Source organism: Carassius gibelio, chromosome B2 (genome assembly GCF_023724105.1).
Source record: "Carassius gibelio isolate Cgi1373 ecotype wild population from Czech Republic chromosome B2, carGib1.2-hapl.c, whole genome shotgun sequence".
Lineage (NCBI taxonomy): Eukaryota > Metazoa > Chordata > Actinopteri > Cypriniformes > Cyprinidae > Carassius > Carassius gibelio.
The window spans coordinates 22,576,306-22,604,026 of NC_068397.1; the positions used below are offsets into that span (position 1 = coordinate 22,576,306).

At 37.1% G+C, this 27,721-nt stretch overlaps 1 protein-coding gene across 3 annotated transcripts; it reads right to left on the minus strand.

The window, feature by feature from the left end:
- Positions 1-2,313: 2,313 nt before the first annotated feature.
- Positions 2,314-26,430, minus strand: LOC127951293 (guanine nucleotide-binding protein G(I)/G(S)/G(O) subunit gamma-7). Of its 3 annotated transcripts, XM_052549104.1 has the most exons (4): positions 25,983-26,430; positions 22,823-22,884; positions 6,412-6,533; positions 2,314-5,292 (listed from the first exon to the last, which is right to left on the minus strand). In XM_052549104.1, the coding sequence occupies exons 3-4, from the start codon at positions 6,490-6,492 to the stop codon at positions 5,167-5,169; spliced, it is 207 nt and encodes a 68-aa protein (XP_052405064.1). In that variant the 5' UTR covers positions 6,493-6,533; positions 22,823-22,884; positions 25,983-26,430; the 3' UTR covers positions 2,314-5,166. The 3 variants fall into 3 exon arrangements, with proteins under 3 accessions (XP_052405064.1, XP_052405066.1, XP_052405065.1); XM_052549106.1 differs by lacking the exons at positions 22,823-22,884; positions 25,983-26,430 and adding an exon at positions 17,112-17,234; XM_052549105.1 differs by lacking the exons at positions 22,823-22,884; positions 25,983-26,430 and adding an exon at positions 13,708-13,825.
- Positions 26,431-27,721: the final 1,291 nt, after the last annotated feature.

The window sequence follows — 27,721 nt, forward strand, 5'->3', positions numbered from 1 at the left end:
GTGATGTTTTATTTTAAGTTGTGTACATTTTGGGATTATTTATTGAAAAAACAAAAAGGTTCTATCTACACAAGTCTATGGAACACAAAAACTTTAAAGCTCAATATCTCAAAACTACTCAGAACACAGATAGAACCTTATAATTCCAAGGGGACGTAATATGCACATTATGAATAATTATAATGCATTATAAACTTTAATAATAATAATGAATTATACATAAAGGCTTTAAGTGTTACCAAACTTGATATCTTTCAAAAAATGTCAACATAAAATATATTAAAACAATATAGAAAACAATTATTTTATATTGTTATGTTTCACATGAATAGATAAATGGTGAGTATAAGAGACGTATTATACGGATACATTATCGATATATAATACATCTTTAGCATTGTACCTTAATATGAATATGCAACTAGACTATACGTAATCAAATATTTCTAAGGATTTTTATTCATTTTTTTGTTGACACTGAATCAAGACACACTATTTTCCAAAACGTGTTCTAAAAATTCTTAAATGTCAAAAAAGTTACACAACCCTCTGCTTGACTGCAACTTTGTTTTGCTCTGTTTTGGACACTAAGACAAATTTTCCAGCATCTGCAGTGCAGTAATAGTAAACAAGGCAAGCATGCATACACTTGCACATGCTCACGGATCAGTCTTAAGCTCTTAAGACGTTAAGTATTGCTTTGCAACTGCGTGTTAATGATACAGACTCTATCCTAGCAAACCAACACCTTTGCAGTGTGCAAAACAACAACAGTTGATGGCGGTCACTGTCATTTTTCAGCCACAAAAACACTGTCTGTTCTTCATAATCCCGCTTGTATTTTTCAGGCCCCACCCTGCTGTTTTCTCTTTAGAAAGATCAGCTATTTTTGCATGGATGTTTAGTCACCTGCAGCTGATTACAAGAGTAAATGCGTGCCAAATCAAAACAAAGGACCATGTTTCCATAGTTGACCTCAAGCACACTTTTTTCTTTCTCTCTGTGTCCTTTGGTTGTCAATGTCTGCACACACGCACACTCCAATTATGTAACATCCCCAGTTTCATGTACCACCCTGAGCTCTGTTGTCCTCCCCTGAAAAGAGCAGCTGAGTTGGGAGGTGTTTTGGCCCTGCCCAGCACTTTCCTTTAATGTGTATTTGACACATGCTCGGACTCCACTCCCTCCATCCTCACATGTCAGGGCAGAATACTACGAGAACACCGTCACACTCACTCACATGCTGCTCCAGTTTGTTTACATCTACTGGCTGCTGGTTGGCTGAGTCACTTTGGCTTTTTTTAAACACTCAGACTGCTCCAATTTCACTTTTACACTGTTAATTTTCTTTCGTGTCTTTCATAAAAAAAAAGATGTATGTGCATTGGTGCAAATATGACCTACCAAATCTTGTGCTCAAAAACGGAGATCTGCAGACTTGTTGTACAGATGGCTGTCTTCAGGAATATTTGTGCAAGCCAGTATTATGTAAGATCTATTCCAAAAGGTGCATAGCATGAATAAGATGAATAAGCATTGCAAAACATGTGCACTTAAAGCTGAAGTGTGCAGGTTTTTTGTTGCTGTTGTTGTTTTTTGTTAAGATTAAAGATAAACCAATTATCGGTTTTTCACAGATACTTCAATATCAGTTCACAACAATGTATCAACAAAAAGCATCATCATACATTATATATTCAAGCTATATTATCACAGAAATAGTTGACGTAATATTTGAGCTAAATGATTATTATAATTAGTGCTGTTAAACAATTAAATGAATACAAAATAAAAGTTTGTTTACATGTGTGGGTGCTAGATATATTTTTTATGTATATATAAATACACATGCATGTATATATTTCAGAAAAATAGGTTGTTTATATATTAAATGTATTTATAATATACATTTTATTAACATAAATGCTAAATATTGTAATGTAAATATTTTCAATATATACACTGTATGTGTATATGTATGTATACAGAGAACACATATTTTATGCAATCAACTTTTGCATAACATTACAACTTTATTGAATGTGATTAATCGCGATTAATCGTTTGACAGCACTAATTTTTTATATTAATCAAATATTTGTAAATAATGTTCATATTGCTGTAGTCTAATAATTAAACCATACAGAAAAACAAATCAGTATTTTAACTACACACACACATATATATATATATATATATATATATATATATATATATATATATATATATATATATGTATGTGTGTGTGTATACACATGTAATATTTTTATTATCACAGTCAAGCACATAGCTATAATAAACAGATTGGCATCATTGCAGAGTAACATTTTGTCTTTATTTTATTTCATCTACTTTTTCCGATATCATCATTTTTAAACAGCAATATCCACAAAATATTAACAGTGTGCAAGAAAACATGATTTATGGCACATCCGAGAAGAACAATTACAAAAAATAGATATATTTCTTCATAATCAAGGCAGAAAGATACATATGCATACACAGGAAAAAACACAAAGTAATGGCACAGGCTGAGATTGAAATCTACTGGCTAAGGACTCAGCTACAGATATTACCCACACAAAGCCTAAATCTCACCTCTCATGGTCATGAAAGAGCTCAATGGTGTCTGAAGTCGAACAACGTTTGGGAACGAGGAATTGAGGTTAAGGTATCACGGCCTCCTCAGCACCGTAAGTGTTCTCGCTGCGCGAATTAGAAACGGACACACTCCCTCGTCCTGACAACAGGTCTCACTCGCCGCAAAATGACTGTGGAGTCTAATTAAACCCGAGAGCGGGGCAGATTTTAGCATACTTCGGGTAAACGCTATACTTTGGAGCACAGTGTATCCCAACACCGTGAGTCAAGAAGGTGGAGAACTCAAGCTTAAACTTAGCTTAGCTGACTTTCACAGTGTTTGCCCCAGTGTAATACCATCAAACCTGGTACAGCAAGTTTGTTTGTTAGCTGGTCAAAAAACGTTTGTAGTGCTAGCTTTATTTTAGCACTAGCTTGCCGCATTTGAGCACTTCGCACGTATCCAGAAAGGCTTCATCCTAATGTGGACTACTAAGTGACTCTTCCTTTGCGATGGAAAAGTGAGACTTAACAGTTGCATGGATTCAAACATAATCCTTTCTTTTTTATAGAATACGGTTCTTTATCTCTTGAATTGTCCATCTTTCTTCAGTTATTTTGAAATGAATAAGCCACTACACTGCTCAGGCTTAACAGGAAGTGATGTCGCTGGAGCAGCTTTGTCCACTGATGGGCAGCAGCGTGATTTTGTCGATCGCTGGATGAGTCAGGGCACTCGTGACCCCCACAGGTCTTAGTCATTCTTAATACAGGAGCTGATGACAGCATCCCATTGGCCGCGAGGAGCACAGGCCCCCTCTGTCCCACTACGAGTCCATATTTTCCAGCATTGGAAGTAGGACAATGGGGGAATTCTGTTTTTAGCACTCAGCTGAATACTGTGAGTGACTGTTTGGAGACAAAACCATCACTCCAAAAGATTGTGCATCATGTGCTGGGTGCACATGGGACATTCAGAGTTGTGGCTTGACCTTGCCCCTCATCTTTTGCATGTGACTGCTCAGGCTGAGGGCCTGTTGCACAACACAGCACATCCTGCCCTTTAGATAGACTTAACAACACAGACCACCTCGTGAAACGTGCCTCGAACAACGCCTTAAGCACCTTGCGTGGGCATTGTGTCAACAATCCATTCCACATTCCCTCTCAGGGAGCAGGTCACCCAGTCACATGTACAAGCGCTGGAGCCATCCATCAATTCCTTCGCTCGCATCTTTTGCCTCGCCTTAAAGAGGACAAACTGAATGGTTAAATATGAATGATGGAAGAAACGGAAATATTACACAAAGATTACAAAAAGATAAAACATCCACACAAAAAAAAAGAAAAAAGAAAGAATGCGCTTTAGTTATCAAACACTGTACAGTTTCATACTCAATGACCAGATTCCATGTTTCCATAGAAAGAAGAAATTGGAACAAACAAATCCAAACAGCTATTCTCAAAGTTAACACCTCTGAACATATCCAAAAGAAAGTTTATACATTTTTTTTTCCTTCTGTATGGATTTTACAATCAAGTTTGGTTTCAGAGAAAAAAATAAAATAATAAAATTGGCCTTAGCAAGGGCTCCGACTTTAAAATGACTCAATTTTATGGGGCGTGTCCGAGCCTCTGCTATATTAAGATGATAAATATTCATAATGATTTCATATATTTGATACCTCAAATGTTGTTGTTTTTTTGTTTTTGTTTTATTAATACCTCAAATAATACGCCTCATTTTTTTTCATACCGAACTGCACTTTATGAGGGGACTGAGAAAGATATTTTTAGGTAAATATATTTTCAGTGTTGTATAAAATTATTCCTTTATAACTCAATGTTTGAGGATTCTGAAATATAGTATAAAGACTAGAAAAAAAAACTAAGCATTAAGCCTAATGAGCCTTTTTTTTAATCGATGAAAAGAAAAACTACAGCTCACAAACCACTGAGAAGAGAGAGAGAGAAAAAGTAAAAATAGTGGCAACTCTGGTTAATGTCTTGAATCCCTTTGTAAAACATGAAATGTGCTGTTTTAATAAAGGTAAGCATACCTGGATTTAATTTTGGCCATACAAATCTAAGATGAACCTTTAGCTTGCAGATTCGACATAACAATGCAGGGTTGATACCGAACAAGCGTTTACCACAGTGTGACTGGGCTAGCCAGCTAGTCAGTCGGCATAATCATGACTGTCTTCCTCTACTCTCCACCATCACCTATGGTAACAAGGTCAGCTGCTGCACTGAAAAACATGCTGGAGTATCTCTCGGTGTAATCTTTTGAAATAGTTTGCTGAAATTCGAAATCTGCCACCTCCAGTTAAGTACGTCTATATGCATGAATTTAGACAGGCGTGCTGTGCAGATTCATTCATATAGATTCACTCAACGCCGGGCTACATGACGCTAAGTATTCAGATATCGCCCCTTTTTAATTTTACAGAGAGAGTGTGGCATTTTATTTTCTGGAAAATACTGTGGGTCCCAGGTAAAAAGAAGAGTTGGACTGAATTGCCCATTGACTGGGGATGGGCAGCTGTTAGACTGGGACTGGGAGAGCTGGCCTAGACAGAGTGGCTATAGAATAATGCAAGGCTTCTTGTCTTTGAAAGGATTCTCGGAGGTGGGAACCCCCACCAGCAGAGGGTCACTGCGGGCATGCTGCTCACAGTAACTCATCAGGTCTGCAGCAGCCTTAGACACCTGGGAAAACAACACAGAGAGAAATGGTGATACAGAGAGAGAAAATCGGTTCATTCGTTACCATATGCAATAAAAAACTGTAAATAATTTAATTTCATTTTATGCAATTTTACTGTAAAACACTATCAAAATCAAATTTGTACATCAGGGCATTTTGTGTTACATTTTCTCTTATTTAGTTAATGTTTTCTGCATTATTTTCAGGATGTGTGTTAAAATAATGAACCGTGTATGACCCTGTGTATAGTTTATATATGAATATTAGTCATGATTTATTATGGACAGGACACTTAAGATGAACTCCGATTCATCATATGGCTTTCTGTTGTGCAACCTTTATATTATGGTGTTTTATTTTAAAGGTATAGTTCACCCAAAACTGAAAATTCTGTCTTCATTAAATGCTCACCTTCATGTCGTTCCAAACCTGCAAAACTTTTGTTGATCTTCAGAACACCAGTTAAGATGTTTTTGATGAAATACGAAAATTTTAACTATGTCCTTGCTACCTTGGGTTAGAAAGTGCTAAGATTGATCAAAAATATCTTAACAAAGGTCTTACGGCTTGGGAATGATCTGAGGGGGAGTAATTAATGACAGAATTTTCATTTTTGGGTGAACCATCCCTTTAAGGTAAAATCTAGGTTTAAGTTTATAGTCATGGCGACATTATATCACTTGGAAACTCTTTATTTTAAGGTGTTATTGTTACACGCTACATGTACTTACTATTATAATAACAACAAATTATGCATAATTACATGCAAGTTACCCTAAGCCAAACCCTAAACCTAACCCCAGCCATATACTAAGTACATGTAGTTAATAATTAATATAACTCAGTACTCAAATAAATAATTACACTGTAACAAGGACACCTTAAAACAAAGTGTAACCCTATATGGATGTAAGGTGTAAAACAAACAGGCACCTTGTAATACCGTCATAGTGTTCGGACAAACACAGCTGCTTTTTTTTTTTTTTTTTTTTACATAAAATTGAACAGGATTATTCAAACCGTTTCCCTTATACAACCGCCATGCTTCCATCTTGATTAAAAAGAAAATAAACATTGCTTTATAGAGAGCATGTTACACAGAATAATGAAATCTTGTGTACCTTAATACGTTCGAAGCCTGCCTCGATCCTCAGCTGCTCCACCAGCTTCCTTGCCTGGGCTATGTTATTAGTCGTCGACATTCTCTGCCATCGGTTATCGTGCCACGTAAAAGGAGAAAATTCTACAACAAAACAAAAATGCAATAAGATTAAAACGGAAGCAGAATTTAATGCATATACAGTATCACATATAGACAATTTATGTGATAAAGGAGATAAAATACTTCTTGATGTGCTGTAAAACTCACTACATACCCTTAGAAGACATTAACCCCTGTCACACATACAGTCTTTACTGGTAAATTACTGGTGTGCTGTAGAAGTCTTAATATTTAGAATCTCACTTGTTTTCAATCCATGGACAAAAACAGTTGATAAAAACAGGTTTAGAATGACATAAGGGCGAGTACGCTGAATTTGTATTTTTGAGCGAAAGAATCCTTTATAATCATGCTTGATAAAAGTCAGGTCTTCACAATAGTTTTAGGTATATAAATAATATACATGTAAATCTAAATATCTGTCTGACAGCTCTGACTACACAACTACCCAGCAACATCAGTTCAGACCACCCACTTCAGGAGGCCCACCATCAATCAGACTGACGGTACAACTAAAAACAGGTGCGTCTGTCCTCTGAGGCTAAACACAGCAGCTTATCTTCTCCCTCCTTGTTTTAGGACCAAGTGTTCTTGCAAACAAAATGTGTGGGGACAGACGGGCACACACCCATAAAATAAAAAAGGTTAAACAAAACTGAGAACATTTTTATCGTGATTTTGAAGAATGCTTTTTAACACTGCGGTCCAAAACCCTGGAACACAAGTAAATTTCATTGTAAGGATATCTTTTTTAAATATGATCTTTTGTGTTGAACAGAACACAAAGTCTGGTTTGGAACAACATGAAGGTGATTACTTTACTTTAATAGCTTCATCGCATAAACCGCTTTGAACGTGACATGTCAGGAGATACAGGAGATTTCATACAGCTGCAACCTCCAAAAGGTCATTTTAAGAACCACTTAGCAGCACCAAGTAAATTGTAATATCAGCACGCCCACAGAGAGGTGACTATCAAAGCAACCGCAGAAACACTGGAAACACTGGAGGCAGTGAAAGGTTTGGTTCTTTCTAGAGACAAACACGCTCCTTGTACGCCCCTCTCCCTTTTCTCCGCACGCGCACTTTCTCAAACCAGCGCTGCACCCCTGGCATTCCAGGACGTTCCTAGAAGGGGCCATAGTTCTAAACATATGTTGCTTAGTGCCTGGGCTTTGTCTTCCCACAGCAAACACAGTCTCTTTCACAGATCCGTGTGCTGCGTTCCAGGAAATGGGTACAGCAGCCCTGCATACATAAGTGCAGAACTCTAGAATACATTGGCATATTCATTCAAACACACAGTCTCATAAAGGACGATGTCTCTCTGCACAGTTTTTTCCAACCACATCTTCCTTTCTGCAAAAGAAAACCCTCACAGGAAAACTGCAAGATTTGGATAGACAGAGCCATAGTGTGTAGTATAGGCTCCATGTAGGCTGCTGGGATTTAATCTAATCTACTGAAAAGCAGTAAGTTTTACATGCACAAAAGTGAGACACGTAGCTGGTGTATCTGGGTCTGGACAAGAATTTTCCAACTGATATTTGCAGTTTGCAACTAGAAGTGTGCTTGATAATTGTGAATCAGCAGAGATGCATCATACTTCTACCATTACAACAAACAACAAATTTGAATACTGCACAAGTGCAGAATAAAACAAGGTGGTGCATTACAGAAAGTGTTTATATGTGCAGTTATTATCAATCTACAGCAGGTTTTGTGCATCATCCATGCACAGTCTTCATCTCATCTGTGTAATCAAATATTTGAAGGAAGAAATGCATGATCAACATACAATCGCATTATCAAGATTTGTTACTTTCCTTATGCAAAAGAAGTGTTCTTAATTGAATTCTATAGTGCACTTCTATTGCACTTCAAATCTAATATATTAAAATCTAGTATAGTACATTGTTATGCTTTAACTTTTATGCTTTAAAACTGTACACTTATTTGGATGTGTAGATTAACTTTTAATTTTAATTGCAGTGTGTTTTTTATATTGCAGTCAAATTTAAATACATTGGAGCTTATATTAAAAATACTTAATTGCAGTTTCATCATTACAAATCTGTAATATTAAAATTTACACAAGGTATAAGCTTCAACAGAAATGTGACATAATTAAAGCCTACTACAAATGTTGTCATTACATTCGGCAGTACAATTTAATCATATTTCAAAGGCAATTTTAAAAAAGAGACAAAACGTCTGACGTTAGGGGGTCAAAAACACTCAAAAGTTTACTGCATTTAATATAAATAGAACTTTAATATATTTTAATTCAATTGCAATTGACATGCAATTAGGAGTTTGAAAACAGTAGTATATTCTTTTAAAGCATATTTATAGAATACATACAGTACTCTCTTTTTTTTGTTTAAGTTTGTTAAAGTATACTTTTTCACAAGGGGTTGTGTGCTCACAGATGTGCCTTTATGAAGATTTTACAACATGCTTACTCTACAAAAAGTGGATTCAAAAATCTGAGAGGTTTAGACCAAGTCACAAAGCACCACAGAGTGTGCTGAACTCCCTCTGGATCTTTATTTTCTCTTCAGAGTCAGTGAGGATTATTAACCCTTATCCAAGACTTACACACATACACACTCCTCATTTTCTCTCTCTGAGCTGAGACCAGGTTTACATGCAATCACATCTTGCTTCTTCACATAACTGTGTGGTCTGCAGCGCCGAGGAGAGTCTCCAAAACAGGCGTCTCTTTCTCCACTCTGTGGCATTCTGATCCAGTGAGGAAGAGGAAGGGGGCACTGGAAAACTGTACCCCACCCTGCAGTCTCTGTTCCCTATTTTAACCCACACTGAGCTTTTTCATATTCACCAGCAATTAAAAACTATATAAAAATACAGAGCGAATAGATGAGTTTTTTTGTCAGCATAAAACTTAAAAAAATGCTACAAAAACATGTTCAGTGATCATGATACCTAATGTGTTAAGAAACTCAATCTGCTACCAGTAAATGCAACTAACAGACCACACAACAATCAAACATTCTTCCCATACTTTTTTTTAATTCTGACTGCTTTGGTATGTCTCTGAAGCATCTAAAGGGCATTGATAAATTCAGGATGCAGCATGTAAACAGTGGTCAAGTGAGAATGTGAAGTATGCAACATTCTGTTTGGTCACAAGTCTGCTCTGATACGTGCAGCTTTGTAGGCAGACCTTTTTTTTCTTAAGTTCAAAGTGAAGCAGCAGTTCCCGTCAGCTTTCCAATCAAGCGCCAGCATTAAATCAAAAAGCCCCTGCCTCTAACGGACACCTGGTGGCAACGTGCCGGCTCGCACAGTGATCTCACAAGCCTCCAGATGCTTCCTACATTCCCGCTGTCTGAGCTCTCAGTGGGAATACCGTATATGACTGTTCTAAACAAGGAGTGTGAGGAAGGAAAAGAGGGGAGAGAGAGAGAGAGAGAGAGAGAGAGAGAGAGAGGAAAACAGAGAGTTCTGGCCGTCAACGGCCCATCAAGCCTGTCCAGGAAAGATCATCTCATAAGCAACTTCCAATGAAATCGGAGTCTGGTGATTCTTTAGGCCACTGGAATTTGTGCTTGCTCATTATAGAAGCTTGTGAAAATAATAGCTGCTTCATTATTTCTAATACTAGTTAATGATGTATTTAGACAGCTTTTTTGTACCAAGCTATTTTAAGAATTTAAGAACTTAAACTATCAATTTCATGAGCAGCAAACACTGGTCATTTCTGAATTAAAGCTGATGGCTGTTCTAATTTTTATGTTAAAATATGTAATATACACAACTGTTTAAAAATGTGGGGTTGGTATAATGTTTTTGAAAAATGTTCCAAGGCTGCATTTACGTGATCAAAAATTTGTGAAAAAATGTAATTTATTGTTGTGATGGCAGAATTTAGATTTTTTTTTTTTTTGCAGTCTTCAGTTTGCTTGTTTGTTTATTTCTTTCTTAATGCCAATCCAGCATCTTTGGTGTGAACCAGTTAATCCATAGACAAGTTGATCCATACACAAGTCTTGTCTTTACACACACGTCAGGGGACGATTTCGAATGTTCAGTTAACCTAACCTGCATGTCTTCGGGCTGTGGGAGGAAACCGGAGCACCCGGCGGAAACCCACAGAGACACAGGGAGAACATGCAAACTCCACACAGAAAGGCCTTCTTGCTGAGAGACAACAGTGCTAACCACCGAGCCACTGTGCTGCCCTCCAGTCTTCAGTGTCACATGATCTTTCAGAAGTCATTCTAATATAAAGATTTGGTGTAACATTTCTTATTATTAGCATGTTGAAAGCTGTTGTCCACCTTAATGTTTTTGTGGAAACCGAAATACAATTTCTCCTGATTCACTGATGAATAAAAAGTAAAAGCCCTGAACCATAATTTGCTAACAGCTGGTTGGTTGCATGGGGATGCAGCATTTGACTGGACAAAAATCTGTGTCCAGAGTGAACCATCAATATTTTTGGGCAGTTTTAGTAAGAGAAAAAGAAGATTAAGAAGATTTTAGAAGCGAAAAGTATGCTAAAAGTAAATTATGACAACAATCAGGAGTGAATACACATGTCGTAAAAGCCAGCTAACCACAAACTATTCAAAGTTGAAAGTAAGTGGCACATCTCTACTAAGAAAAAGCAGCAACATCAAAACATGTTTTGGCTTAGCACTGTGTCCATTTTAACACAGCAACATTTGGCCAACAAGTAGCATGAGGTTAAGGCATGACTGTATTGTTTTTTAAACCAGCTGCAGACAGAGAGTGTGCAAAACATTCATTATTTTTCTAATTCCTGAGTTCATTATGAGTTCACAGAGTTGCAATGCTGCACCACCCTGACTCCAGATGATCAACATGACTACATTCCCCACCTTTCCTTGTTCCTGACAGGCTCAGTCAGCTGCTGCAGAGCCTCTTACAAGAATCAGAAACTGAAAACACCTACAAACTTGTTTAGCAGCACGCTGAAATGCCAGAAGTGTTTTCTTCAGCTTACAGGATTTTCCAGCAAAACAGCACACTCGAAGTGGGAGGGGAATGAGGGGCATGGAAGGAAAACGAAAGGAAATGAATGGGATTTTTCATCTCCCAGCTGAGATCAAGTGACAAAGTGTTTGTTCACGTCAGCATACATGAGCACACAGGGGTCACAGAACGTTCCTGTGCCTCTATCTGTGTGTGAGGGTGTGACCGGTGGAGAGACACTGAGACAGACAGACTCATGACCAGGCAGACAGATAAAAAGACATAGGCACAAATGACTGAAGTGGGTGGAAACTCTTTGGTCAAGCTTATACAACGTGTTCCCTGCAGAACCATTACTAATAGAGTTCTGGCAAACACACGCGGCATGCAAAAACACAAAGACCTGGTAAAAATAGCATTATGGGACTGTCTTCTTTACAAAATGTCCCTAGCACTAATATGGTGAGCTTACAGTTTAATTATGATGATGGTGACGATGATATTGAACTCTTGAGGTTAGGGACTGGTTCAAAGTCGCCAACACCCCACTGAAACATTTGATCAGACAGGTGGAGCTGGCATTGCCGGTGTGTGCATCACTCCGTGGTACCTACACAACCCTGTCAAAACTTGTTTAACAAAAATGCAGACAAAAAAGGGATTTGAAAAGATCTAAACAGCTCAAGTCGAGCCACTTTTTTCGAGTGAAAAAGGACTAAGGAATGTGTTTAACAGTTGGAGGAATTGTAGGAATGCTGTCCTATGCAATTTATGTTAAATGTTACATGAAGCTATTGTGACCACAAATCCTGTTTTCACAACACATGTAAGCCATAAATACTCTTAATGGGATCCTAATGCAACATGCAACACGCTATAAAACAGGAACCTTCTACCTTCTTCTCCTTGGTGTACAGAGAGCAAAAAAAAAAATGACTGTTGCATTTTAAGGCTGATCTATAATGACTTGCATATGTAGCCATTTTAATGTGTTTTGCATATGGAGTTTGCTTACATTGCAAAGATATTTAAAAAAGTAAAAAGCCATATAAATTACATTTTAACATTACATTAAAAATTTTGGGATTTGTCTCTTATGCTCATTAAGCAAGCATTTATTGGAAATATTATTACAACTTAAATTAATTCATTTTAAAAAGTAATTTATTTTTGTGATGGCAAAGCTGAATATCCAGCAGCCATAACTCCAGTCTTCAGTGTCACATGATCCGCTGGAAATTCTACTATGCTGCTTTGGTGCTCTTAATAATCTTCTCATTATGAGGATGTTTGCATCTGTAGATTTTTTTCAGGATTCTTTGATGAATATAAATTTCGGGAAAATGTTTGAAGTTAAACTCTTTTATAATATAATACCTCTTATAATATTATAATACTTAATTTATTCTTAATTTATTTTCTTAGATCAGCAGAAATTCAATGGAAATAAACAAAACTAAAAGAACAAGTCCATATATATGAAAAATAGGGGTGCTCCGATCACGATCGGCCGATCGTTATGCGCATCTCGTCAGTAAAGCCGGTTTTCTAATCAGCGGTTGATTCCATCAGGTGCGTGATTTCACATAGAGCAGCTGTTACTACACAGAGCCGTTGTTAACTGAGAAGATGCGCCAAAAAACGCTGAAAATGAAGTGGGTTTGCGCATCTTCTCTATTAACAACGGCTCTGTGTAGTAACAGCTGCTCTATGTGAAATTACGCACCTGATGGAATCAACCGCTGATTAGAGAACCGGCTTTACTGACGAGATGCGCATAACGATCAGCCGATCGTGATCGAAGCACCCCTAATGAAAAACCAACCAACATGCATTGTTGCTTTGTTGCTTTTCAACATGCTTTTTTCAAATAGTATTTACAATCTGCAAACAGAACTTGTATGCAAAAGACATGCAAACTGACAACCACTGACACTTTACAGTAAAAGGTTTACTCTGTCAGCAACAGATACTGAAAATAGGGGAAAGGTTAAAAGTACACAACACCCCGTCAACAGACAATGCCAGAAAAGCAAAGAAACTTGTTTCCCTCCTGCCTTAAGAGGAGCCACCAATTTTGCACAGTCTGCAGAGGCTGGGGTGAGGTTAAAAAGGCGGGCGGGAGGAAAATTGAACAAGAACCTTGCACCTAAAAAGCCTGGTATGAAGGTGACAGGACAGGAAATGCATCTAGTCAAAACACAAAAGAGCATGTGTGGGAGAGCCTTACCCTCTCCGGATCTACTTCATAGGTGACTTTTCTTCAGTCATGGATGGAAAGAACACGGAAGCATAAACTGTGTTTCTGCAATGACAAAACATTTATGTTGCCAGAAAACCGGATCTAGAAAACCTCTGAGAACCTCTGCGTGTCTCAGGAAGGTGCATGAGCTGATAAACATCAGCAAAACAAACTGCAGCGTATTGCCCTCTTCCTATTCTGAGAACTGAGTATTTACGAGACGGACCAAATCAACAGCCTTTTTATGATTCACTGAGCTCCAGGAGAATATAAGTCAGTCAGATCCTTTGTGATTGAGAGAGTCTAGAAGCGGGAGATTTGGTTCACTCACCGGGTCACTCACGCAAACATGTGGTTCCAGAATAATGTGCGTGCATATTGGACACAAACAAGGCCTTTGAGGCTAGAATCAGAGCCAGGTGCCTGGCAATTAACCATTGTGATCAGACAGTAAACAAGCATACAGGGCAGAGCAGAGAAAAGTGACTAACAGGCCTCTTTCACAACAACCGACTTCCTCCCCCGGGTCACTTCCATATAAGGTCAAAGGAAGCTGAACAGACGGAAATGGGGAACTCCTAAGGGGTGCAATGCAGCTTCCAGTAAGTATGACTGGCATTTATCTTGGGGATTCTGAGCCGATGTGTCTATTGCCTAATATAGCATTCTGTCTGTTTTTCTGCTCCTTGGAGTGAGTAGCCGTTTTCACTGGAAAGTTTGCAGCATGTTGTTCAAACGTTCCACATGTATCATTTTGAGCTGTGGAGAATGGAGATGTGTGGTGGAAACATTAGCCATGTTTTCCACAATCTCCTTCAGCAATGTGCCAGCAACGGAGACACTGTTTGGACTGCAAGAGTCTGAGATGAGACACTGTGGTTGGTTCTGTTCTTGTGGGAATGTACATGCGTGGAGGTTGGGAGATATTTGAGATGACGCGAGACATGTCTTTTCAAGGCAGCCGGTGACGCAAGAGCAGAGTGCATGTCTTGCCTCGTTTGCCCTCTGATAAAACTACAGCACTGTCCATTTCTAGCTTAAAGTCACCATGAAATCAAAATGAAAGACTGCAGTGTTTTATATATAAATCATTTATTTGTGCACATAAATATTATATATATATATATATATATATATATATATATATATATTTATAAAAATTCCTTTGCAACGACATGGGAAACCAATTCTGTATTAGTCTTCATAACTGATCATGATAATTTGATAGTCGTTTAAAAAAAACTGAATGAGATTTTAGAAATACATAAAGAATTTGCATTATTTTTATTTAAATATATTGGAATAAATTAGCAATGCACAGTATTAAAATTTTCCAATGCTGACAAGTGGATAAATATTTTCATCTTATGGTCAATAACTGATAAATGGCAGATATTAATTCTAAACTATTTGTCTAAATAAATTACCACCCAAACCTTAAAAAATAAACTAATGTTATAATGCTTAAATTCACTTGTAACATTTTAAACAATCTATAACGTAAAGTATGAAAATGGATATTAATTTTGTTATTAAAATATGGTTTTTTCAAAGATTCAATTTAAGTTAGGGTAACGTTAATGTTTACTATTGTTAACTAAAAAATACATATATTTCAGTAATTGAAATAAAGCTGAAATAAATTAAAACAGTAGAAAAAATGAGAAAAATGTACTAAAATTACCATTAGCTATACAGAAATATAAAAAGAATAAAAATAAAATTATAAGAAAAATATTAGTATATATTTAATAATAAAATAACACTGGTCCTAATAAGTATGCACAGTTAAATATATGTCTATATGTGTAATTTCTACTGATAAAATAAATCAATAATTAGGACCAATAACCGATATGGCACAAATATATTGTGCACAGCTAAGATAAAGTGTGGCAGAAAACCTGCAAAAGGATTAGTAGACTTTAGAATGACTATCCAAACTGTTCAAGGCTGCAAGCAAGGCCAGTGATCTTTGATCCAGAGTCTTGTATTCTTACTGGGAAACCCATCCTCTTTCTAAATCTGATAGATTAGCTGCAGGAAGTGACAGCGTGCTGTTGTGCACTGCTACAGAGCTCGTCTATCTCTCCAAACAGTGCACCAGATGACCTCTGTGCAACCTCTGTGACATCTGACAAGTGGCATAATTCTGCTGACACCCTCCTTCGCTGACCGCTTTGCTGCTTTACTCGAATCTGCACCCCATGACGCACATTATACGCATCTCTTTCCAAGCTCTATATACACAAACAAGAAACATAAGCATGGTTCAACAGGCAGTTCACCTCATGTTCTGCATTCCTCCTTCAAATATAAATACAGACCTCTTCCAATGACTACGGCATGGTCATGAGAGAACAAACAAAACAAAAAACTTTATTGCATTTTGAGTCACTTATAGCAATGAAAAGCTGCAATGAAGCCACTGATGGAAAGTGTTCTACTAATGTAAACAAACATGCACTGGGCATTTAAGCACCTGCGATTTTTATGTAAGCTAATTGAAGATGAAATATTTTAGAAACAGTTGAGGCCAATCCAATGCCAGTAGAGCCCACAAATTAAAATGGTGACTTGACATCTAACTGTAATAAATACACTTAAGCACTAAACCTACCAGACTAAAACAAAAATGTAAATTAAGTTCAATAGAAATATACTAAACTAATAATATGGACATAGCAACATAGCTACAAAACTAATAAAAAATATGAATAAATAATATAATAGCATATACTGTATTTTCCCAAAAAAAATTAAAAAGATGCACTGTGAATAAAAAATAAATAAAAAAAAACATATTCCGTTTATTAAAGAAAATATGATATACAATACTAAACTAACACTGATCTGCAGATTGCACCTAACATTAAAATTCCTCCACTTAGATTATTTTATTGGGTTAGCCGAGTTCATTGTTTTTGTAAAATATCCATCTCATGCATATGTATACAGACCAACAAAAGCCACAGTTCCCATTCAAGGGTAACTGATTAATTTATCTGTCGAGTACAATTCACAAAATGATTAAAATGCCTCCCCTTGGGTAGAGCAAGTCATTATTGTACGAGAGAGACGTTTCCAACTGAAGCAAATGGAATCAATTGCACATGACTTGTAATGGAAACAAATCTTGATAATTAATATGAGAGGAGTGAAGGCAGCTTCATCAAAGTGAAAATTCACTAATGTCACACAGTTTTATAAATGGTGACCAAGGGGGAGAGAGAACGAGACGGTATGTTCAGAGTCGGTCTGCGGTCGCTCTCGGCGTCTGCCGTCACCTAAAACAGCAGGGCATTAGAGAGATATACGGCAGGGCGTTTCACACCTCTGCCGTGAAACTGTGGAAAGCAGGCGGTTCACATGCATGGCAGAGGATTTCTGACCTGGTCGTTGCTGGACTCCTGCTGAGAAGGGCTGCTGCAGATATCAGCTGCACAGGTGTCAAACCTCACTCCTGCTTTCCCAAACAAGCCACCCTCACTGAAAAGAGTCTACTTCTCTACCACAATAGAGTTAATAGGTCTGTTTACATGCGAAGGCTGCTAATGGAAAGGCTGCTAAGATGATCCAATCAGATACGCTATCGGGACAGGTGACTTAGTGCAAAGTGTTTTTTATTGTTGTTGTTGCGGTGAAATGGAGGCAGTCAGGATAACTTCCTGTAAATGGTAAAAAAAATACAAATAAAAAAATCAATTCCCTTCTTGCATGCAACATATTTCCTTGACTTGAATGAGTAAACAAATGAGAGACTGTCTTTGAGCTTCCTCTATTGCAGGACTACCTGTAAAAGCCTGATCAGGTGCCAAGAGTGCTGTTGTTTTTTAAAAGCATTATCACAATAATTTGATAGGCTTGATTAAAAAAATGAAATAATTTTGAGATAACATTTCAGCTTGTTTTGAATGTGTATAGCCATCATAAAGAATTTGCATTAATTTAAACAGGAATATTTGAATAATAAAATACTTTTAAATTATATATAAAAAAAAAAAGTTTAATTTAAATAATGCATGCACGCCGTAATTTTTATAAATAAATTGAAATTGAAATCAAGAACACAATATATTTTCTCATAATAGGTGAGAAAAAAAAAAATTATCATGCAACCTTAGATCAAACCGAAACCTATGAAAACTGGTTTTCCTTGGCTTGAGCAGTTATGTATGAACACTAAACCTTTGGCCTTGGTTTGCAGAACAGGACTCAGTGTTGGGAAGCCACACCTCTTCTCTTAAATCTTCCCCATGCTGAGGACGTTTACGGAGTGTGGAAAGCACTAAAATTAGGTCAGTGCTCCGGGAGCTTAACCTACTTGCTAAAGTACAAGTGGAAAACTGTATTTATCACCAAACACCAGCAGACAGCCTAGTCCACGCCAAGACTATTATCTGAATATCTGCCAAGCCTTTAAGGGTATTGAAAAGAAAAGCAGAATAATTAGTCATTTCATAAAAGAGAGGCAGGCATTAGAGACTGTTGTTTCAAGTGTTTGGCTGTAGGACTGAAAAGTGTTTTGTGTGTTGGTGGCAAAACAGCCAGGTGTCAGCTGCAGCACCCTGTTCCCGTGATTGCGCTCTGGGAGGGGAAAAAGCAGCCAGGATCCCCCGTCTAGTCATGGGAAGGGTCAACTTGGGTCAGACTTGACTCAAAGACTCAAAGTTGAGTCTTGGGTGCCAGTTTAGCCAACACAATATCTTCCACTGCATGACTAGCCTCAGCACATCTGCGTCGTTTTTAAACACCACATGAGAAATAATGCTTGAATGTTAACTGTTCATAAAAGCATCTAGGATGACCTTTAACCTCCTTTACAAATTCTTACTGCTGAGGAAATTTCCTAAAAGACACCGTAAGATTATATTTAGCTTTCCAGTCATAGATTCATCTGTGCTGGATGAATTATTATAGTGCTAACAGTACATACAGTATACTGCTTTTTTTTTTTTTTTTTTTTTTTAGATAAGTGAAACAAAGACTTGTTTTTATTTTAATATTTTACATAAAACATTTTCCACAGTAAATTTTTAACATCCATTATTATTTTGTTGTATGTTATTATATATGAAATATGTTACAGTAATTTAATATAAATTAATGTTATATTTATACTCTCATTTTATATGCACACAAACGTATTAATATACAACAAAAGCAAAATGACTTTAGTTATTTTATAAAAAAATTAAAATTACACTTTTTATACAAATGTCTCCAAATGTCATCTCTACACAGCCTGATACAAAGAAAATAAAAAACAAATAAATAAATAACAGTGGATATCAATTTCAGTTAATTTGCCATGCTAGCAATAGAAGGTTAAGTCAAGAGCATTGCACTGAGGGATACAGTAATCCACAGTAATCCACACAGGTTTCCTCGGGTTACTGCACATTTTGTCATCCAGGCATGCTATGCATACAGAAACTTTGCATACCATGCACAGTAAACATACTTCAGAACGAGCTGTATAGTAGTATGCAATTCCACACATACTCTATACTCGTAACATGCAGCCACAATGCAAAACAGCGCAGAATTCCCAAGAACACTGAAACACTAACAAACAGCCTGTGTTTGGATATCAGCTGACTTTCACGTTATACAGCTGGTTTAGTCGGAAAGGTGAGAGAATGCTCATGAACTTTGAGTTCATTGATGCTGAAGTAGATCCAGGTACTAAAGGTTTAGAAAGCAGGACAGACAGTAGCCTACTGCTAGTACACTAGACAAGAAGCTCAGAACACTGATTATGTTATCAGATCAGCCAGAACATGGCATGAATAAAAGATTTAAATGTTTGCTATGTTCCAGATCTAATCAACTTTTAACATTCAGTGTGCAACTCATATCAAACAAAAACTGGATAAGCTTTAGTTTTCCAAGGAAGAATCATTAAAATTCCAATAAGAGGAATGTTACAAATAAAGCCGCATTCCTGCAACGCTTCGGTAGTTCACTGGAACTTACAGCCATTCAAACCATTCAAAACATGTGTCTACCCTCTAACCATCAGTCTATGACCACAGATATGGATGAAACTTTCATGCAAATATATAATGGCAATGCAAACAGAGACCAGGGCAAGTGGGAAATATTTTATTATGTTCCAAACGTATTTATAGCAACATTTTATTGGAATACAAGCATGCTGCTTATTATACATTGTGTTGTTGTTTTTACATTTTCCAGCAATACATTTTTTTATAAAAAATATACAATTAAATAAAAATTATATGTCTAATAATAATTCTATGTTTGTCATTGATTGTTATTATCATTATATAATTACATATTTTATTTATTAATATTATTATTATTATTTTACACAATGTATTTGATTATGAATACTGTTGGCTCTGTAACAAATTGTTTATGTTCCTCTACTGTTGTTTTCGGTAAATGCACAGAATGTAATGTAGATGCACATTTAATAATATTATTAAAATTGACAGTATATAAATCTTAATATTAATAATGCAACTTCAAGATCTCTGCAAACATGCATAGCCTACTAAAACTGCATTAAATAAGATCCTATATAAGAGGAGGAGGAGTGATGGAGGCGGCAGTGCGCGAGTAGTCAATGTGCAATGTCCTGCACCCCCAGCTGCGAAGCATGAGCTAGAGTGGGCTGCACACACACACACACACACACACACACACACACACACACCCTCCGCACATGTAGGTGAGAGTGGGAGACTGATCTATATGCTGGGGAGTATGTGAGCACAGCAAAGGGAGAGGCAGAAGGAGGGAGTGCATCAGCAACCGTTACTCACTTTCTCCCACGTGACATTCCTCTTTCAACGACAAAAACGAAAGCGAGCAAAGAGCAGCAGGAATGCGGCCAACAGTCGAGCTGAATAGGGATTTCTGAATGCTGAGGAGCTTGTGAAGAGGCAGTGGCGAAAATAACGTTTTCTAATGCCACAGAGTCCACATCACACACATGAATCATTATTTTTGGATAAACTGCTGTTTGTGCTTGCATCTCCAGTGCTTGTCTTAGATGCAAGCATAATATATAGCATGCTATACAAGCGGCTACATTATCCTGCCATGTGGATCTTCAGGGAAATGATTTAAACTGTTACAAGACAAGTGCAATCCCAGGAGATCTACTGTCTCTGTGAGGAAGGGCAGATGAGGAATATGAAATGATGTGAATGTCGGTTAGTCGAAATGTTTCATCCATTCTGCTGCGAACTGGAAAAGAAGCTGCTGACTCATATTTTGAAAAGCTCACTACACAAATAGCACAGTCATCATGACCCAAGCACTTTTGAAGCTTCTATCTTGCCAAGCCTTTCATAACACCTTCAGCTCTTTCACAACAGAGAGTAAAAGACTTAAGTGTGGGGTACTGAACTACAGACCACACATCCATCTGTGGAATAACAACCTTCTTTAGCTTGCAAAGGATCACAAAATCTACCACATTCTGTAGCTATTTTCAGCACTGCCTTTTTCATATTTTTAGCATTTGAAAGGCTAAAGTGTTAGACTATTTCAGCAGAAGATGTCACATATGTAATATGTTACACTTGGAATTATCCAACAGCTTAGTGTTTAGTCTGAAAGTCAGTGCAAGACATTCATTATTATCTATCACTCACTGACAGGCTTCTAGTCAGCGTATGGCAAAAACAGAATGACCACAGTCCCTACAGTATATTTGCTGTCTTTCTCAAAAAACATCTCTAGACAAAACCAGACTGAAAAATTCAGACTGAAATATCGGATGGTGTTTTCCCTAAAGCATGTTTTTCCAAACAGGACCCCATACTTTCCCCTTACCCACAGTCTGTGAGTCAGTCAGCTGACGCAAGGCAGCAGGAATCTGGACTGGGGTTTCATCCGTCTAGACTGAATGCAGAATGTAACTGGAGACAGAAAGGCAGTGGAAAACAAAAGCAGAGCCACTGCAGTGAAGTCCTATACTGCCACTCTGTGGTGTAGCATACATATGGCACTTACATATGACTACTATACACTTTAGATGTATCTATACTGTATAATAGTAACATATTACAAATATCAAATGGTGGTTAACTTTGACTTTACAACTGCAAATGTACAGCAAATATTTCCAAGATATTAAGTCAAATGTATTATATAGGCCTAAATTATATATCTTTTAAGCATAACATTATAAGGAAATAAAACCTTTCAGTCAATTTTCAGTGTTTGGTGTGTCCCTTTTTCTTCCATTTCAAATTATTTCCAGCTTTAAAATCAGGTCTCAGATTCACGGACTCCACTATATCAATACAGAAAACTGTGTATCTTAGTTATTCATTTCCATGCTCTAGTGTGACATCTTCTGCATTCTTAAAATTCCAAAAATATTCATTTTAAAATATTCCATGTAGTAAGAACAGACCTATTAGGTCTTTTATCAATAGACAATATAGCACTGCTGTAACTAGAAGTTAATCCAAAGCAAAAAGACCATTGAAAACTCCTATAAAACGGTTAATGTGTGTGTGTGTGTGTGTGTGTGTGTGTGTGTGTGTGTGTGTGTGTGTGTGTGTGTGTGTGTGTGTGTGTGTACACACCTGCTTTAGTGTTTCACTTTATGGCTTCATCTAGAACAAATAAACCAATATAGCTATAGCTATAAAGGACCCCTAGAAATACTACATAAGCATGTATAAACTAACAAAAAGACTAGTATCATTAACATTACAAAAAAAATGATGATAGATAGATTCTCCTTTCGTTGTTTGACTTCTAGACAAATCAAACAGTATCTGAATCCCTATATTTTATCAAATGTGCAAAAAGCATGTATATTACAAAGAATATGCGATTTACAAGCAAGTACACATCACATAAACTGTCTATCAGCAATGAACCACAAGGAGTACTCATCTGTCTCGATTAACAAAACTGAACTGTGGACCTGGGTGGTTGCTATGGATACAGCTCAAAGCAGAATATGTGCACGAATCAGAGGAATAGTGTTACTTTGACACCCTCGTGTGGTCAAAAGTGGTCATGCTGCATCAGATTCCCTGCCAGCTGGAGTACAAACCTCTGCATTCATATTCAGATCAGTATAACTTTTATTTGGACTTTGTCTTACCTGGATGCTGGAGAGGCTGGAGACTTAAGCTGGCTCAGGGACCTGCAGGCAACTTCACTTGTCTAGAAAACACAAACACAAGGCACAAATCATTTATCAGGACAAGTAAACATCCAAGCAATGTGTTATTTACCTATTTGAGTGGTTCCAGCACAGTAAAATTACTTTTTATTAATGAATAAAAGTAGCATGTTTTAATTTAAAAGTGATATAACAATAAACCAAAATAATTCACAATTAAAACACTGTTTAATGATATATATATGAATTGTTAACTATATATATAATATGTCATAAAGTCCACAAAGGATCAGGGAGTGATATATTAGGGAAAAACAATCAATTTGTTCACCAGGGGGCAGTGAGCTGATGCAAGGCCACTAACATCATTCATATAATACAGATTAGGTCAGAATTAGCATTATTGCAATCTTAATCTACTTTCAGTAGCTATGCAGAATTAATCTGCCCCACCACCATCTGTGAGGTTTTGTTTTTATCCCCTATAATCGTGACATGGAAATATGCTCAGACAGGCTTTAACCAAGCAAGTGTACACATACTGTAAATTCCAGCCTGTTTTCACTTGGGTCACTGAAAACCTTTACTCTTGCCCTTTGCAACTATTAATGCCATTTAATGTTTGAAAATCACTGACTTTTATTACACCACTACAGCATAGTGATAAAAAAAAGACATGAAAAATATACAAGCTTAATAGACTTTTGTATTAATAGTTAAACATTTCACAATAAATCAATCCTATAAATATGCAACACCGCATTAAAAATAAAATAACCCAACATATTTATAGTCTAATCATAACTGGCAGCAGTTTTTGTCATACAAAGTTGTACACGAGACGGTGAAATAATGTGCATTACAGCTATAACCATTATTCATGTTGTCAAAACAAACATTTCCAACCAGACCAACCAGAGTAGAATGAGAGAGAGAAATCAAAATCTATGAATAATTAATCTCATCTTATTCAGTGGAGTATGATGATCCTATCCAAGCAAAACAAAGTGGCCACCTTCCACATTTCCCCAACCATCTGTTACTGTATTCAGAAAATGTAAGTACTTTTTTATTATTTTTAATTAGGGTTCCTATGGAATTAGTGAGTGGAGTGAGCTGGTTCTGTAATTAGTGCACAGGAGCAGGTCCAGATGTAATTACATTCATGTCCCTGGATGCATTCACACTGGAAAAATACAGCTCGCTTCAACCCATCTGATTAGCTTGAGAAAATTGATTTTAAATACTTTATGACTGGTGATTCAACAATATATATAATCAATATATATATATACACATACATATATATATACACACACTACAACATTTCTAAATAACATAGGCGTATATCTATATCCACTATCTACACACACACTACTAAAATACATATACTAAATAATCTTTCACAAAGCATGAGGGTTGAATAAAAACAAAGCCAATATGGAAACATGCTTTTATATTGTTATGTTTGTATATTAGAGGGAGGGGGAGGAGACACTTGCACCTGCACTAGTGCACTAGACAATGTGACATATAACAGATGTGTAGTAGCATATGTCAGGTGAGTATACAGTACACAGTATTACGCGCATCTACAGGACATGACATGGCAGGCTGGACTTCTGTAGCAAATCTAACCAAACCCAGAGCACTGTGTACAAGCACACTGTGAATATTGTGGCTCACTATGGTAATGTTGCCAAAACTATGATAATGGCTTGTCATCAGGTCAATTTCTATAATAGGTAAACAGGAGCGATCCATCAGCTCACCAAATGTAGTACTTTCCATCGACCAGAGCAACTCAAATACTTCATTTGCTGAATTTACTTGCGCTTTCTGTTCAGAAGGAACCTGGTTCTTTAAAACCACTCAAGAGGTTTCCCAATAAAGGAGAACTATGACAACAAAAATGAAACTTCTTGGCATGCATAACGAAATGCACATTATAATACAACAGACCATTAGAGAAGTGCTGAGTGTAAAAATATGATTTTCTTTAGGTAACAAGCGACAAACTCAAAGTCTTTCAAGAGTTCGATGTTGTATTGTTCTAAAAAAAAAAACTACAAAACTATCTTGACACTATCTAAATGTAACTAAACATTACTAGTACCACCCATACTAAGTAACTAGATGATTTTTGCCATATCCACATTTATTGTAATAGTCTTGCAAAAGGAGGATGGATATGCCCCCCAATCAAGTCTGGTTCTTCTCAAGGATTCCCCCTGTTCTTCTAAACATTATAGGGTTTTCTGTTCCTTTGCCCCAGTGGGTTGTTCACTAGATATTTTGTAGAGCCACTATGAACCGAGATCTATGGTAAAATTATATATATTCCTTTTCTATAAAAAGTAAATGGCCTGTTAACTATGCACAAGCCTGTAGCTAAACTCCAACATGATTGTAAGGAAAAGCAGGCCCCTGTGGAAGATGGTATTTGTGCTGTTTGGGAGTTTTTGAGCTTTTTCAACACCAGAGCTGTATTACTGCATTCAGACAACATTTTATCATGAAATCGTCACATTAAATCATGCAGAAGTGTAGTCAGTTGCATATCTGCTATAACGCAGAGCATTTGGCTCCAGAGCTCTGGTGCTGCTGGTAGGCCTTGCTCACACTGATGGAAAGACAATGCGGGCATTTTGACAAACGGTACGCTATGTACGCCTCCCTGCCTACAGCTCTGAAGACTACATCAAACGATGTATACAATGTCCAAGCCCACAGTGACCCGGCGCTTTAACTATCAGCCACAGTATAAGATCAAATATAAGGCTTAAAGGTGTTGACAGGAGGCGCAGGAAAGCTGCTGCTGCTTCTCGCCTGTTAAGCTTTAGTTTGAAGCGAAGCTTGATTCACGCAAACACACAAATGCCCATCGCACATCGCATTTTCCCCCCTAAGCAGGCATATAAAATATACAATCTACTACATTACTGATAAGAAGCCCACTCCCCATCCCACCCCACCGGACAAGCCTCGGAAAATTCAAGCGGTTTCGGATTCGTGACACCGGTGGAGTGGAGCGCCTAACGCAAACGAACCGAAAAACACAGGCGTTTCTGCAAAGCAAACGGATGCTCGGTTACAAACCAGAAGGAAGGAAGAAAATAAGAGCTTGTTGTATACTCACCTCGTCTACAGTGATAGTGGAGGTAATTTAAAGGGCCAGGTTCGCGCAGATTGTTACCCCCCCTACCAAACAAACACCACCCCCTCCGTGCACCAGTGTCCACCCAGTCAGTCCCCCACCGCTGGTGACAGCGTTCTCGCACACAAACTTGCTTTTCTCTCCTGGGAAAAAACCGAGTCGGTTCTGAGTCAAATAAGGCGGCTCTTCGTTAAAATCGAAAACCAATCAGTTTCGCCAGCTCTGCCCTCTCCACCCTCAACGGGTGCCAACGGGTTTGGTTGCGTCTGTCGGTGAGCTGTTTCTCTGCTCGATGGGATTTTTGAGGTTTTTAGCTGTCGAGCGGTCGAAAAAGCAGGTTTTACGCAGAGGTTCATCGACCAAGTCTTCATAAGCAACACATTTTGGCGAACCGAACCCGAGCCCGTCTTGCACCGCAGTGTGCAGTAACTCCTGCTGACCCAAGAGGGCGCTGGTGCACAATGTCTGCTCACACCGACAACACATCTGCAAACACGGTGCTATGGAAGAAGGGATTCGTTGTTGTTTTTTTGTGCACTTTAAAGCAGAAAACAATTTTGTATGTTTTGCTTTCTGGCAGCAGTATTTAGATACTTTTTCCAGTTTAAACGTTGTTTAATAATCTTTCATTTGATAGGTCTATTTGGTTTAATTTGACTAGTTATATATCTCTTTTTTATTTTTCTTTACGTTCCAAGTGCTATTGTTCACATTTATTCATTTGAACTAACTGATATCTGTTGTTACTAGTATTAATTATTATCAGATACTAGTAAATAATCCAATACTTTTTCAGTTTCACTAGTAGGCCTATGCCTGACAATTGATTAGATAGCTTCTACTAGTACCTAGTAGTAGCATAGGAATACTAGGAGACAAAGTTTTATTCCAGCACTATAGCATCTATGCATTTAGTCCCTTTTTAAGATTTTTAATAGCTGTTGGCTAAACCAGTATTTATTAATTAGACACTAGTGCTAGGCTACTAGTTCCTAGTGACTAGTCATTATGAAGAAAAGGTATTTCCTGCTCCATAGATAATATTTATTTCTAGTTATCTTAAGCTTATCTATTCCAGTACTTTTTATTGGAGACTTGTATCTATCCCAGTTGTTGTTGGAATAAGTAGGCCTACTGGCAATTAGTAAACTATCATTGTAGTTACTGGTAAAGATTACTGAAGATTATACTATTGGATTACTTACTAGAAATTATTAATTAAGTTCTAGTAACAATATAAAAATAGATAATTATGAATAATAATGTAATATAAAAACACAGATTTAAAATATACTACTTGGTGGCATTGTAAATGGAAATTGTATAAAAATAAAAATCTGCAGAATAAAAAAGGTACTTTTGAAGAATGTTGGTAACCACACAGTTCTGTTAACCACTGACTTCCGTTCCAAGATTTCTCAAAAAAACATTTCTCAAAATATCATTGTTTGTTTTTTCACAGAAGAAAGTCATATATGTTCATAACAACATTAAACTGAATAAATAATGACAAAATGTTCATTTTGAGTGGACTCTCTTTTTAAATTTCTTCTCTCAATGTAGTTCAACTGTGCTATTCTATTGGAATTATTTTTGCATACACACCTGCAAATACAGGCTTTAGCGGGATGTGTTCTGCTTCTCTGAGTAAACCCTAGGTATGAGTTAGATGCAGTAGGTGGATCTGTACCTCCAGGCAAATTTGGCACTTGGCACCAGAT

Coding starts and splice junctions, on each gene's coding strand:
- LOC127951293 (XM_052549104.1), bottom strand. CDS start 6,492: ATGTCGACGACTAATAACATAGCCCAGGCAAGGAAGCTGGTGGAGCAG. Junction 5,293..6,411: donor CAGGCTTCGAACGTATTAAG/GTACACAAGATT, acceptor TTGTTTTCCCAG/GTGTCTAAGGCTGCTGCAGA.